General features: G+C 36.9%; 1 protein-coding gene across 1 annotated transcript in view; it reads right to left on the reverse strand.

Annotated features, from left to right (window-relative positions):
* Positions 1 to 13,584, reverse strand: part of FSHR (follicle stimulating hormone receptor) — a gene marked incomplete at its 3' end in the record, with an annotated part of 78,130 nt that extends 64,546 nt beyond the window's left edge. The window contains exon 1 of the mRNA XM_081331721.1: positions 13,427 to 13,584. Coding sequence (XP_081187847.1) covers positions 13,427 to 13,581 — 155 coding nt within the window. The 5' untranslated portion in view covers positions 13,582 to 13,584. The remainder of the gene's footprint in view (positions 1 to 13,426) is intronic.
* Positions 13,585 to 16,823: the final 3,239 nt, after the last annotated feature.

Consider the following 16,823-nt stretch of genomic DNA (forward strand, 5'->3'; position numbering starts at 1 on the left):
CATAGCAGGGGCTGCTCAATGGTGGTATCCATTTTACAGAATAGAAGGCTTCCATATATAAATACTAGTTTCTCCCTAATGAATTTCTATAAAGAAATAAATCCATGACTCTGGAAGAGATCATTTGGGGAATGTTCAATGTTCCACCCTGGTTGGTCAACATCACTGGAATGTATGTTATTTATTACTGTCCTGAGCTTTTAATCCTCTGGAGGCTTTTTTAGTGCACTGTTCTAGCCTTTGGGACTACAGTGGCATGAAAATGTTAGTAACAAATGAACCCCCCCCCCCAGCTTTTCCAGCAGCTTAGCGACATTATGGAAAAGAAAAAAACGTGCTTTTGGCTTTAGGAAATTAATTACATTTCCTCAGAGAAGACTCTTCAAAAGCGTTTGATACAAATCATTGTAGAATTTCAGTTCACTCCCTTTTGTGAGATTGTAAACTGGAAATATATTTGTAGAGCCCCATTTGCTTTGAAACAGCAAAGGAGGGACAAGAAATACTAGCACATGAAGCATCTCCCATCTGCTGTTGTGAGTTTAAAATGAGTATGCTATTTGTGCAGTCCCCAGAGACTATAGTAAATTTAACACAAATGCAGGAATACAAAAACAAAGTAAGCAAACAAAAACAAATGTCCTCACTCATCTTTAAATTTGCTATTGGTGGTACAGATGTGAAATTCTCTTAACAGAGCATCAGGAACTAGTAGATGAAAGGTATATAGAAAGAGACAGATTTTTTTTAGAAATTCTAGATAATTCAGGTTAAAGCAGTAGTTCCCAACCTTTTCTATACCCTGCACCCCTAGAATGCTTCTGATATATTCTCGCACCCCTTACAAAAGTTTGAAATAACAGCAATAAATTATGCATATACACTATAATTTTGAAAAACCAAGTTTTCTTACCGCCTGGAATATCGTCTCCCACCCCCAGGAGGTGCGAGCACCCCTGGTTGGGAACCCCTGGGTTAAAAGATAGAAAATGGAGGAAAGGCTTCAGTGTGGGATAAAAGGGACCTTAGTTAAATAATGGAGGAGATTAAAGCTCTGTTGACTGAGAACTTTAATTCACTTACTCATACTTTCTGTCTAATTCTGATCCAGAACTGCTTGTCACTGTATAATGTGATCAGGAAACATTAAGGTTGGTACCTTAATGGATAGGGGCTGATTTGGTAATAAGTGATAGATGCCCCTGGGAGAAGGGAATATGGAATTGACGGTTCATGAATGCAATAATAATACTATATAATGTGATTGTGTGTGTGTGTGTGTGTGTGTGTGTGTGTGTGTGTGTGTGTATGTGTACCCGTGTGTATGTTTAGAGACAATCCTGTGTTGTTGGCTGAATATGCAACTGATCTACAATGAAATGTTAGATTGAATGTGTGACATAATAAGAAGTATATATCTGAAAATAAATGTACTGAAGTCCAAAATAGCTGTTTGACAATAAACATGGAGTGAACAACTGCAAGTTATACATAGTAAAAGAACCTAAAAGACATAGATGTATTTCTGTACCTTCATTTAATGTTCACTAAAGGTGAGAAATGGAAGGACAAATTTTAAGACATGCAAATACCAGTAGAGTAGTAATGGTGTTTGCATGTCCTAAAATTTGTCTGTCCCTTTCTCATCCCAGTAGAGTGGTAGCAGGCAGTTATGTACTCTCTTGAGAGTAATGAATGTTTGCTGAGAGAAGCAAAAATGGCTGTGAATAACAGAAAGCTTTTCCCCTTTTTATTATACTATATGGAAACAAAAGGTGAGTATTTCAGGAGAAACATAAAAATAGCTTGAATGAAGGAAATGGGAAGTGTGTATGGTAAAATAAAAAGCAATAAAATAAAGATTGACTGAGTGCTCAACGAATACACATGGACTGAATATTAAAGTAAGTGACCAGTATAAAAGTCAGCACAATGAGTTTTTTGAATGAGGACCACATAACAAAAATATTCAAATATTATTTAACAGTCATAAATATATAAAGGATGAATGGCTCAAGAAGAAGGGAATGTCCAAGAAAGTCAAGATTGGATGAAGTTGATGGGATCCTCAAAAAAGATAGAAGTGAGAAGTTTAAAAGAAGAATAGAAAATACGGAGTGTTATGAAGACTAGTGTTGCTATAACTGCATTTAGCTATATTTCTTATTTGTTAGTACTTTTGATTTTCTGCAACATTGCTTATCCCAAAAGGAAATCTTGGGTATATACTTATGTATAAATGAAAAATGTATCATCATTTCTCAAGAAACCTTATTTCCATTCTGAACAGCACTTACCATTAAGAAGTTTCCCCAAAAGGTTACCTGAAATGCACAGTCTTGCAATTTCTGTCCATGGGATATAATCCTTTTCTTATTTAATCCTTTATTTCTGGATTTAATTGTGACCAAGCAAATGCCTCTTTGCCCTGCATCAGTTAATATGTAATTGCATTCAGGAGGTGAACCATTTATTTAGCTAGCTAATAGCCTTTTGTAGACCTCCATTAATTTCTTATTTTTTAAAAGCCATCTGAGCCAGTGACTATCATCTCATCACACAGCAGCAGAATTTAGTTTGCAAATTATGAATTCAGTGAAGGACTTTTGTTTGTTGGAATTTGATGCTATTCATTTCTATCCAACTATGGTTATACTTAGAAACTACAGTTTTGTTACACATAATTGCTTTATATTGTTTTCTTTTCTACTATGTATCTAATTTACAGTTGTTGGAGCTCAAAGGTAGCAACTAGTAGAAAGTAAACAGCATCTCTAACAACTCAAGATTATACCATTGAAATCTGGTAGAAAATGGCCAAATTTTGGAATTGTTACTTTTCCCTGTTCTCTGGAATCTGGATAATTGAGAAGGCAAATGGCTTGATACTGGTGGGCTTCCTGTTTCCATAACTACTGTTAATCTTTGTAATAATATTTTTTAAAAATCCCCCTCCCAATAGTTCATGTTCCTGCTGGTGATGTCCTATACCTTTGAGAAGATCAGAAATTTATGTTACAACTGTCACCTCTTCAAATGTTGCTTACCTCTGATCTAGCTGATGATAATGTGAGCTTGGTGTGGGAAGGAAATTAAACAATGCACTGACTTTGGTATTAAATAAATAAAAAACAATACAACTTAGATTTTTGTCTGGAAGCTGAAACTATCTCAATGAATGCTATTATCCTATAATTAATAATTCACATTTTCTGTTCCAAATTACTTGATTTTACTTTTTGAAGACTAATCACATAATGCATTAGAAATCCTCTCTTATTTTTTCTTTTATATCTGAATGTTCTGCAGAGAGTTCACTCATTTGCATTTTACTTTTCACAAAGGATCCTCTTGATCACAATTTGATGAAATCAGATAGACTGCCTCAGTAAGATTTCTTTCTCCTATGTTTTATTGATATGCATTTGGTTTTGTGTAAGTGGATGACACTGCAATGATGATATGATCAATTATAGAGCAAGATACCAGGAACGTCTTGATATATTTTGCCAATATACAGGAGCATTCTCAATGTATATGAGCATTATCTTGTGTTACCTTGATGTGATTATACATACAACATGAAGAAATTCAGAATGATTGTATGAAGGAAGGTTGCTCTTTTGCAACAATTATGGTAATAAAATCCCTTCTTACCCCTATGCGTGGTGTGTGTCTTTCTCAGTCTCAGTTCTTTTATTAAAAGTCTGGGAATTTGAGGGTTCTGCACTGTATCTTAACTATTCTTACCACTGCACTTTTTTGGACAGAATGCTCTGTTGTTGTTTCTTGGATCTGTTGGAGCCACAGCCCCAAGTACTCCTACCATCACTAAGGTCACTTTGGCCTTTATTACATCCTCTCTAGTTCCTCCTTCTGGCTCTGGTATTTCTCCAGCTTCTCATACACTTTCTTGATGTTGCTATCATTTGGCACTGCTACATCTATCACCACTGCTGTCCTCTGGTCCTTGTCTACTAACACAATATCTGGCAAGTACTTGCCTGCCTGTCTGGATCTGGAAGTCACACAGTATCTTAGCCCTGTTGTTCCCCCCGATGTTCTTGGGATTTCACATCTGGTCTAGGTCACATACTGTGCAGATGTTCCTTTACACAATGTCAGCTATTTTATTGTGCCATTCAGTGTATGTAGTTCTTGCCTGCGTGCTGTGCCCCTATGTGCTTCTGAGACCTCTTTGCATAGTCTCCACCTTGGGTTCTGTACATACATACATACATGTGTGCATATTGAAGGCTCTAAAAGCTGCTACAAATTAGCAGCAAAATCCTATACAGGATATTCAAAAGTAAACATTTTCATGTTTCAATGGAAGCATAATAAATTCAGGATGGGATTAATTTTAATCCTGAAATTAATTCCAGATTTTTTCTAATTAAACCCAAAATGGAATGAGAGGCAGAGATAATTCACAGCATTCTGAAGGGATATAAACTGGGAACTTTTCTTTATATTCTATTGCTGATCTTCAGTGTCTGGGTTTAAGTTGCCAAAACAGCAACATCCATGTCATCTGTGCACTGATAAATGGAGAAGAATGCTGAAAGTTGCAATAATAAATTCTATAGAAAAATAAAAGGTTCTAGGGTGATCCAAACAACTTCAGGAAGATGGAATAGGGAGTTGATGAAGGAGAGGTGAAGAAATATATAGGGATATGTATTAGTCTCTTTCTCAATATCATTTTTTTTCTCTCTAGAAAGAACAATTTTTTGATCATATAAAAAGGTTGCTAGATAGCATGTAACATGCATAAAGTAAACAAACAGAGAGAAAGAGGGAGCTACTTATCATCTGGCTGTATAAGTTCTTGATTCATAGAATGAATCAATGAAGTTGAAAGAATTTGTTGCTTATCAAAATCCATTGCCATGTTGTCTGATTTGTGTGGCCAGAAAAATGCTTTAAATAAATCAATAAAATCAGTGGAGAAGTCCAAGAAATGTTTTTATGGGAGAGTCCTGAAAATGACTTGACAGGCATAATGAAGGAAAACATGGCTGACTTACTGAAACAATAACCAAGTGTCAAAATGTTTTCAAATCTCCAAATCACTGATTTAAACTGTTTAACAAAGATGTTAAAGAAAAATAACTGTGTAAATAAATAAACATAGCCCTTCATTCCTGAGAATGAAAGCAGGCTTTTGTTTATAAAGGCATTTTTTTCTGTGTTTTAATAACGGTTTGTTCCCTTTTTTGATGTTTGTCTTAAATATTTCTTCCAAGGAATTTCAAGAAGTACACAGAGTCGTTGTTTGCTTACACATGAGAGACACTAACTCAAGAAGTCCTGTGTTTCACTGTGATAAGAGCAATTGTAGAATGGAATTGTGCTATTTCAGGAGTTGTTAAAGCTGAACAGTATAATTCATGTATTGGAATACACTTCTACATTAAACCTGCCTTACAAGTAAAATTATAGACTCACAACAAACAAACAAAATTCCCTTAATGTGTAAGTAGCCTATAGTATTATGATTTCCACTTATGCAAGTGCTAATAACTCTTGTGGGCAGTGCTAATGCAAGAGAAAACTTGCTCTACTTTATGTTCCCCAATTTTCCATCTGTATATTTTCTGTTTTTTCTAGACTGGGGAAAAGGAACCCCTTTGATTTTTTCTGCATTCACAGTTAGACAATTTAAAGAGCAATAACTATCCAAGCTTTGAATAAGCCTATCTGAGAATGGGATATAAGCAATAAATCATCTGCATAGTGGTAATGACATCTAGCTTATATAAGGTTTATTAAATCTGTGCACAAATGACCTCTTGAAATTATTTCTCTGGCAAAACATCTTACCAACTTTCTTTAGGAATAGTAGTAAATCTTCTATATTCCTCAGGGATATGTTAGCAGTAAAACCTTTTTGATGGCTTTACCCAGTGATAACAACTGCCTTAGCAACTAGATATCATTTCTAATGTGCAATAATGCTCTGGAGGACTTTGAATTATTCTGTGGCCTCTCATATGAAAAAGATGATAAGGAGAGATGAGAAAAAAATGAGAATGGGGTGACTGCAGGATAATCTTAGGCTACACTGCAATAGTTAACATGAATAAGGTCTGGAAAAGCAGAGATATTGATATAAATTTAAAAAGCAGGTTAGTTAGAGCAATAGTCTTCCCTACAATGATGTATGGGTATGAGACTAAGAATGGCTGATTGAAGAAGAATTGATCCCTTTGAACTGTGGTGATGGTGTAAATTATTATATATGCCATGGATCGCCACAGCAACCAACAGATACGTCATTAGAAGCCAAAATCACAAGACTATGTCTGATTTACTTTGGCCATGTCATGCATGCAAATTCATTGGAGAAGTCAATGATCCTAGGAATTATTATTATTATTATTATTATTATTATTATTATTATTATTATTATTATTATTATTATTATTATTTAAACTTATATACCGCCCTTCTCCCGTAGGACCCAGGGTGGTTCACAAGGCGATTAAAACAATATGACAATACAAAAGTTAATAACAAATTAAAATAAATTAAATTATCCTTAATTAAAATCTAAAACCCTTAACTCTAATTAAAAACCCAATTGGAATAGGTTAAAAATTAAAAGTTGTCAGTCCTGGCCGGAAAGCTCAAAGAGCCAGGTCTTCAGGTCCCGGCGGAACGAACGAAAATCTGGGGCAGTCCTGAGCTCTACAGGTAACTGGTTCCAGAGGGCAGGCGCGCCCACAGAGAAGGCCCTCCCCCTGGGTGTCGCCCTCCGGCAATCCTTTGCCGGCAGCACCCTGAGAAGGCCCTCCCTGTGGGAGCGCACTGGACGAAGGGAACTTGATGCCGGCAGCAGGTGTTCCCTCAGATATCCCGGACCCAAGCCATTCAGGGCTTTATAGGTCATCACCAGCACCTTGAATCTCACCCGGAGGGCAACCGGAAGCCAATGCAGCTCGCGGAGCAGAGGTGTTACATGGGAGTATCGGGGAGCCCCCATCACAAAAAGAAGAGGCAAGCAAAGTACATTCTGGCTTGATAATATCAAAAGTGATACAAAGATGAATATCCAACAACTGACAGAAGCTGTGCTTGACAGGATAGCATGGAGAACACTTGCCTATAAAGTTGCCAAGAGTCAGACAAGACTGAATAGTTAAAACAACAATAGAAATATTACCAGCAACTGATTTGGCATTAAAAAACAGAATTTAAAACTGGAGGTCTAACTTATCTTTCATCTAGGCTTCGTTGGCTACACTGCAACCTTAACCTAGAGATGTAACAAGACTTGTAATAGTGGTGAATGTCTGTAGCTTGGGTATAGGATGAGGGTGAAGGTTCGTTCTCCGAGTTTGTGAGTTGGTTTCTGAATGTTTCGGAAGGTGGTAAGACTATACAGATTTCCACCCAGCAGCCAGCCAAATTTGAATGCTGCTGCATTTGGGTGGCCAGGGAAATATAGGAGTACTATTTAGTGTACTATTCCTCTTTGCCATAGTATTAAGTCTTAGACTTTTTGGAAAAGTTAAGAATTCATGCCGAGGCTATCCAGTCCAGAATGGATTTCATGCCATTCCACAAAGCTGTGTTATTTCTTATGCTCTTAAACATATACACGAAACCACTGAGGGAGTCATTTGGAGTTTGGTTTGGGTTACAGTCAGAATGCTGATGATACCCAGCTTTTTAGTACACTTGAAAGTTGCCTACTTGAAAATGGACTGGGAGAGGGAGAACAAGCTGAAACTCAATACAGATAAAATGGAGGTGCTAACAGTTAGGGGAAAAATGAATTTGGGACTGAGGTGAAATTTGCTCAGAATTGGGTTGCATTTTCTCAAAATACTATTGCTATTATGCCAAATGTGACTACCTGAGCTGGCAAAAATTAGCAATAGTTAATTGCACCTTCTTTTCACTATCTTTACCTGCACTAGGTGATAGCAGCTGCCTGCTGGGCACAGTTTAAAGTTGTTGACCTTTAAAGCCCCAAATGGCTTAGACCTTGGTTATCTGCAAGGCTACATCACCTACTATGAGCCTGTCCACTATCAGTTAATAGAAAAGATCTTTCTGAAGAGGCCTTAGAACGCTCTTAGAAGTTAGACGATCAGGTATGCGAGAAAGACGCTTCAATTTTGTTACTGTTGCAAACTGACTTGGATGTTGGAATAAACAGAGAAGTGGCGTATAAATTCAGTAATAAAAAAAAATTGCTGAGATAGTGTCCTGATAGTAATAGGGTGCTATCTGGAATGACTGCCTAGTGCTAGTGGAATAGTCCTGATTAAGAAGCTGGGCAGAGAGGCAGCTGGCTTAGGCAATGCATTTTAGCAGATATGTTGCTCGGTTTTGAAGTGAATAATAGGGAGCAGGTGCTAAATGAGTGGCAAACTAGTTTTCTCCATAAATTATCCTCTACCATTAAGGTAGAGATAAGGGGTGATTTCTAGAAATAATGCAATGCAAATGCTGTAAGACCAAGCATAGTTATCAATGCCCTCCAGTGAGGGAGGGGGGAAAAACCAGGACACAATGTTTTTTGAAGCAGAACTCAAGACAGTCTTCCATCTTTCATCAAAGAAGTGCTGGATTCCTTATAGGTTCAGTCTTTTGGAAGGAAATGTTCCAACCTGCATTTAACAGAGATGGTTAGCACAACTTCCCAGTAATAAATCTCTTTATAAGTGACTTCCAAACTCTGCCTTTTCAAGGAGCAGACTAGGGAGCTGACCTCTTAAGTAAATTTATTTACAGAATGTTCTGGGTTCAAAACTACATGCATTTATTTAATTTGAAGATTTCTTTATTGATGTCTGCAATGCATTACAAGCCCTTGATTGGTAGAGAAGTCTGTGTTGATGAATGTAATTACATTAAATATACCCCATCCCTATTTTTATATTTCATAGATCAGACAGCAGAAATGATTGAACCAAACAGCCTGTAAAAATTTCTGGCAGATAAATTTAGGTCTTTCAGTGTGCAATCTACTTTAAGGACATGTCATCAGAAAGACAGTAATTTTTTAAAGAATTGTTTCTCAAAGGTAAAACTGAGCGAACAAATCAGCATTGGATGTCTATATTCCAACTTTTTGTTTAGGCTTCTCATCAGCCCTGTCTAGACTCAATAGTTAGCAGACAAAGAGCACCAACAATCTTCTGCAACCTTGATTGCTTGCAAAATTCATAGGAATATTTCAAACTAGTGAGGGCAGGAAACTTCTGTAATCTCTATCGTTATTGTTCCCAGTGTGAAAACAGTGTTCTTAGCTCAGGCTGTCATGTAAATCTTGGCCAAGAAGCAGGGTCCTAACATATGTACTTGTTATTAGCAATGAAAACAAGTTAATGATATTGGAGGTGTGGGGAAGCAACCAGAAAGGTGCAAAACACTTCTGGGGACTGCATGAAAGGCTAAAAATTGTTGGCTGGGGAATTCCATACACCTTAAAGTTACCAAAGTTGAGAAACACTGTCTTGGACCTTTGTAAGGCACTCTGTTGGGGAGATTTAATATATGCTTTATTTTATCTCTCTCACTACTTATTTTGTACCCATTTTTTTCTTGAAAGGAAACCCTGAGAGATGCCCATGTTGTTTTGATCTCCTCTTTCATTTTATCATCATTATAGTGAGAATAGTGCCTGATTTTAGATTATCTGGTGAGCTCCTTGGCTCAGAAGGCATTTCTGAATTTCTAATATTCAACATCTGGCCCCGCTAACATTATATTACTTCATTATATTGATTATATTCTCTCTCCTGTATGTGTACGCTATCATATTTATAGCATACTGTACTGTGGGGTATTCTCAAGCAATATCTTTGCAAAAATAATGCTAGGTCATCTAAATTTTACTTTATAGCATGCTAGATAGCAGTGTGCTAGCAGCAATTTAAAATGAGCTTGTTTCTGTGCTAGAAATTTTTCCTGTATCTGAATATCCTTATAGGTTATGAGACCTATAAAAGCACATCAGAGCATAGCTATATCTGAATATAGCAAAACTGAAATCTGTAAGCCAAAATCAGACCACATTACATTTTAGCGTATGAACTCAAGTCACTAAAAGAGATGACAGTATTCTATAAATTAATCTACCTATTTTGTAATAATCTACTACCTTTTCAGTTATTCTGTTACACTCTGCACAAAATTACTGCATAAACTGGTTTATTTATAGCATTTGTGAAATACATGTTTTGAGCAGTATCTTCATATTGATCTTTGATAGAATTGATTATTAAAGTCTCATTTAATAATCAGATTAAAATGGGGGGGGGGGTTGGAGATTTTTGCTACATCTCCACATTATTCTCTGACTACCTAAACACTTTGATGTGTAAGGAAGTCTGTGAACTCTAATTTAATTATTGTCTTTAGTGGGATTTTTTCCAAGATAAACCTGTGCAGGCCTCTATATGATGATTGGACTTGCTTAATTTGGTTAATACACTTTTTTAGTAAATGAACCCATTTTATAAAGCACACATGCATACACACACACACAAAACCATAACCACAATTGTAACTAAACAAGCTTAGTGTGTTGTACAAAAGGACTTTCTAGATCTTTCAATGATATAATTCACATCATACAATCCCAGGGAAAGAATTGCTTTCATTCCTATTCGTGTACAAATGGAAGAGTCATTGAAAATAATCCATCCTGACCATTCAACTCTGCTCAACAGGCCCAACTAGAAAATGTTTATAGGGAACATTTTCTGTGATTCAGGAGGGGAAGAAAGCCTATTTACTACCTTCCTGCATGATTATTTGATTCCTGCATTGAGAGGGGATTGGATTGGATTGAATTAAATAACTATTTCGAACCCCATGATTTTATCTTGAATATGGCCTATCTTTATTAAATCCCTACGGTCTAACATGCTCATCCAGGCATTGTGGGTATGACTTGTCACAATGTTCTTGAACTCTCAAAAGAAGACATTGAATCAATATCAACGCCTATTAAGAGTTTGATTAATGGACACTTTTTATCTTTTCCTTTCATCCATCTGCTTTTCTTCCAAATTTGGATTGTTGAGTGAATACTTTTGCATAAGAACAGCTGAGATTAACAGCTGAGAAGAATAAATGTTACAAAAAAGACAGAGTGCACACTGCTGCTGAAATTTACTCTCAAACAAAATCTAAAACAGATTTGTGATTATTCCTCAGGTAAAAAGACCCAGGAAGACTAAAAATGGAATTGGTAGCATAATTTCTAAAAGGATAGAAATAGGGTTGGTGGTGGTTTGCCCATTTCTACACTATGACTATGATTTTCTGCCAAGCAGAATATGAATTTTTACATACATACATACATATATACATACATACATACGTAGATACATACATACGTAGATACATAGGTTTTTTTTGAGAGGTAGAACCAGAGCATTGCTTTACTGCCAAACAATGGAAAGGTAAAGATGCCTTTGAGTTAAGCATGACTCTTAGTGTTTACATGAACACAACTATGCAGTTTGGCAGTAGTGCAAGGTATTTGGCAGTGCCTTCCTCCATTATATTTTTTTCAATGTTCCTGCCTAACAATCTGAAAGGGTGACATTAAAAACAAAATAAATATTAGTGGATACAGATGCTCTGAAACCAAAGACTGAAATGGGGGGAACTTTTGTTAATCAACTCATGAGCCCTGTCCTTTCCCTAGGATATTCTAACCACTGTTTTGCTTTTTTTCCACAGTCCTCACAAAAGTCGATTCTGCTTTAAAGGGGAGCTTGTCCATATTAGCTAACTGTTGGGCTTGTTTTGGACAGAAATTTAGTGTTCAGGGACTGTGCTTGACTATGGAGGGTCCCCAATAATGCATCCACTCTCCTGATTTTGTCTTATTTGTGTTTATTATTTCTAACTGTATTGTAGAATGTTTTGATTGGTTACTTTTGTGTGAGATGGGCAGCCATATAAATTTGACAAATAAATGTTTGACTCTAAGCTGTGACAGTTATGAAGAATGGAGGGTGGGATAAGACGAAGGCAATATTATGAGGACACAGTAGAAACAAAAGTTGCTGGGAAGTGTTTGTGCCATGGTTATCAAGAAGGGAGGAAAGACCCTGAAAGTGTATGAGTTGCATAGTATCACATTTCTCCATTAATGCTATTTGACCACACAGAAAGATATATACGAAAGATAGCATATAGTCTGCCTTTTGTCTTGATATACTATTTTTATAACAATGGAATTTCATTTTGAGGGGCAAGTTCAACCTGCACATTAAAGTAGTGCAGCCAGACACAAATTTACTAATAGATGATCTTTCTACCGAGTCACCTTCAGTTCTCTCTCAGTCTATTTACGTTTGCTATGACCTGCATGAAAATATGATTTTTTATTACTTCTTTATTTAGGGAAGAAATCTTCATGTCTAAATTTTGTACATTTTACCTTGTAGTACATAGCTGCTTTGAACTTTTCCCAGAAAAAGAATTCACAAATTCACTTACAAGATCTCTTCTTTGTAAAGATCCCAATAATTCTATAAAACTTTACTGATGTAAGGCAGCTGTTCTGCAGTTACAGCTGTGTCATGAGGTTTGTTAAGACTGCCTCATTAGACCCATTTATTTGGAACTAAGCCCCACTGAATTCTGAGAAATCTAATTAATGCTATGGACTCTTTTTATACTTTCACCAAATACAGGCACATATTTGTACTCTGCATCTTTAGCAGATAGATGGAGAAACAGTATTTTGTATTTGAGATGGAAAAAATACCATTGTTTTTAATGTAGTAACAACATAGCATTGGTGCTCCAGGAGTGGGTGGGAGCAATATGTAAATTGCTTCATGTCTGTGGAAAATGAATGAGAACTTTAAGAAACTCTTCTGGTGTGGAGAAATGAACTGTCTCATTTATTCTCATTAGCTGTTCTTCACGAGGACTCTTTGCTTCACTGACTTTACTTGAGAGTCACCCTGCTTCTTTATGAAACTATGCAAAGAACTGTGTGATCCTAACACAAACCACCAAGTTTATGCCAAGAAACCTTTATCTTCTTCCTGAAGAAGTGACCATTGCCAGATTTCTAGCTTCTTAGCAAATCAGATGTGCTCTGTTCAGTTTCAACTGCCTGAAATTCAGGCTTTAGAGAGGAAGTGCTGGGTGTTAATAAATTATTTTGAAAGCATCCACTGCTATCAAAAGAAACTTTGTTTTAAACTTCTGTCTGAGGTGGCTTATCTTTGCTCTGCAGCTGCAAAATATCATGTGAATGAACTTCAAGGGCTGCAGTGTTCTGAAGAATCATCAATCCCCCAAAAGCTTTCACCCCACACAAACACATTGAAAATGTTCGCCAGACCTATCAAATGAGAAGCTGACCCAGAAAGACAAGAACAAAAGCTGCTGTTGACTTGACTGTTTTTTGTCTGCTTCTCTTTTTTTTACTCACAGTTCAGTGGAATTCCTGGGGATGTCCTGTGGTACATAGGTCACCTCACTCTCCTGGCAGATGAATGCCATTCTGTCCGAGCACTGACAGAGGGGATGCTGGCACCCTAAGCAAGCCCCCAAGAGGAGCCACAGGCTGAGGAAAAACAGAGCCATGCTTGCTTCTACGTTGCCCATGCCTTCCTGAGCAACTGGGAAATAAGCTCCTCCTGCCTCCCACCATAACTCCGTTCCCTGAAGACCCGCCTTCAAGATTTGTGGTAAGTCATGTGATCCCCAGGGAAGGACATCTCTGTGTATCAGGGTTTTCAGTCCATCAGGATTTCAGGAAAGGTGGGGTTACAGTGTGTCTGCCTCTGTTTCATGTGCTCATGGTGTACTTTTTGCACTCTAGATCTGGGTGTTTGGCATCAGTGAGAGGACTTAGCATACTGCAATATTCGGAATAGTTTTGTTTGCTGACATTCATTTGTACTTGCTCCCTATAATTTAGTATAGACTGAGTTTCTTTATGGCAGGACTAGGAAACAATTTTGAAGCCAAGTGAATTGCCACAGGTGCACTCTCCAAGGTGGGTAGGCTCTTACTAAAAATTAAATTTGATTAAATTTAAATCCACAATTAATTGCAGTACAATTGATTATTCCCCACTGAGTTAAATATAGAACCCTGCTGTCAAATCACCAGTTAAAATTCAGTAGGAACCTTTGATGATGTTCATATCTTGGTGCATCCAAGCCATCACGGGGGCCACATATTGCTCTAGGATCCCAGGATGAACTCCTCTGGTTTATGGGAGCATCATATTTCCTGACCAGGTTATTGTGAACAGTCAGATTTCTGTCCTGTAAAGGAATATGGAAGCAGCTTTGTTTTTCCACATTTTTAGAAGCTACAATAGAAAATGAATGTCAGGAGAGAAAATAGAAAGGAGCCTAAATAAAATTTATGGACATGATAACACAGACAATGGACTCAGAAGCACAGTGAAAGAGAAGACAAAGCAAAACCTCTGAGGAAGGAAGAACAACCACTTTTCATGGAAATTTATTAAGCTTCCTTACACATATGTAGTCTTAGCTAACCAGGAATCATGGGAATTGTAATCCACCTCATCTGGAAGGTTAAAGAAAACTGATTTATTTCAACATTTTATTTATTTTTTTATTTTTATTTTAATTCCATTTATATCCCGCCCTTCTCCGAAGACTCAGGGCGGCTTACAAGCTTAGCAGTAGCCTTCATTCTATATATATGCCTGCTTATTAGGGCTTTCACACACCCCCAAGCGGCATTATTACAAAGTCAGCTTAATTGCCCCCAACGATCTGGGTCCTCATTTTACCTACCTCGGAAGGATGGAAGGCTGAGTCAACCTTGAGCCTGGTGGGACTCGAACCTGCACTAATTGCAGGCAGCTGGTGTTACTTAAGGAGGCATTAGCCCACTGCTCCACCAAGGCTCTTATGTACTAATGTATAGAAGCTCCCCCCCACCAAGTCTCATGCAGAAATTTTTCTTGTCACCATTTTAAAGAAAATTATCAGGAGATACATATTTTTTTAAAACCAAGGAACAGCTTGCCTTCAGAAGTTGTGGGTGCTCCATTACTGGAGATTTTTTTAGAGATTAGACAGCCATTTGTCCAGAGTGGTTTACGGTCTTCAGTTTGGGCAGCATATTGACTAAAAGGCCTTCAAGGTCCTTTCCAACTCTGTTATTCTGTATTCTGTAAGTATCTGAGCCAGAAGGCCTTGTTTCCTTAAACCTCTGATAAACATGCTAAGATAAGGGAATTAGTTTGGAGAGGTTGTGACTGAATGGGTTTTTTTCTGTATCAAGTGAAGAAATTAAATAAATATTCACTCAAGTAGAAAACTAGCATGTTAAGGAAAGAACTAGGTTCAAACTCATCTCTTTAGAATCTACTGTTTTTAAAAAAATATTATGATAAGTTAACATTGAAATATGTGAAGCATCTTTTTATCACCTGCCCTTATATTTAATTCATTCAGTCCAAACTCATACTGGTTTACCATCTCTTATTTCATTTGTATGAAGTCCCTTGTTGAGGATCAGGAGCTTTCAGGTCATACTTACTGAAAAATGCTCCATAAATATTCTTTGACACAATGTGGTTTGCCATTCATTTGAAAGTTTGCCAAGTATTTTGGTAATGTGTATAGACAAACAATTTGTAGGCACATAATAAACTCCTTCCTTCTCTCTGGCCTGAAATGGGCTGGTTGCCCTTAGACAAAGAAAGTACACTCTTGGCAAAAGTACTTTCATGTTGCTTAAGTGCTAAGAAGGATTGTTTAGTTAAGATTTAATCCATAGTGGTGTTCAAAGAAACTTGAGGCAGGAGGGAGAGAGTGGAGTTATGATGCAACTGTGACTAACAGATATTAAATAAGGAAATATTTCCCCAGGGCTGAAATGCAATCGTGGGTCATAGGTTTGAAGGTCATCTTGGACCTTTGGGATTCTCATTTTTTATTCAGACAGGGAGCAATTTAGTTTCTAGTTAAATCACTTGGAGGTTGAATGACAGATTTATATATAAATTGAATGACAGATTTATATATAAAGACATATAAATTTAAAAGCTGGGGTAATGTACACTTTTTTAAACTCATAAGGGAAGGTACACTTTTTTAAACTCATAACCAGTTTTTTGAGCCATTGATTTATAAGTAAGAGTCGCTTTGCAGAAAGAGATGGTTGGGATATAATTTAAAGAAACAAATAATTCCAATGTTTAAATTAAAAGCTGTAAAAAGTTTATGAGACCAAATGTGGGGAAGGGGGCAGATGAAAGTTACATTTACTTTTAAAATATATGCTTATTTATTTTATTTCATTCAGCCTGAATTGATAGGTCACAATATAAGAAGCAATAAAAATGCAATACATGGCCAAGTGGGGCTCTGGCTGTTTAAAACAAAAACAACAAAGGGCTCCATCCAGGCCTGGGTGGCAGATTGGTTTCCTCTATCACTGCCTACTTTTAAAAAGTTTGACATGTTTATAACAACATGGGTGTCCTTCAAGATTAGAGGTTTCTTCCTGAGAACCTCCTGGGATACTATATGACCATTCATATAGCTTCTTGTTCTCAAAGAATTCAGTGTTAGTATAAGCAACCTCCCCTCCCCTACACCTCAGTTACCTCATATATTCTAAATGTATTATTATTCTATTTGATAATGCTACACATTTTCTTTCTTGGAAATAATGAATCTTTGTAATCTTTAATAAGGTTCACTTTCTGTTCTAGGACTATAGAATACCTGCTTCTGATCAAGAACAGAGAGGATTATTGCTTTAGATCCTTGAGGTGTCTATCATCCTTGAGGAATCCAGGATGTTTTACTATATAGGCTTTTGGTTTGATC

The sequence above is a fragment of the Vipera berus genome, assembly GCF_964194415.1.
Source record: "Vipera berus genome assembly, chromosome: 1".
NCBI classification, from domain to species: domain Eukaryota; kingdom Metazoa; phylum Chordata; class Lepidosauria; order Squamata; family Viperidae; genus Vipera; species Vipera berus.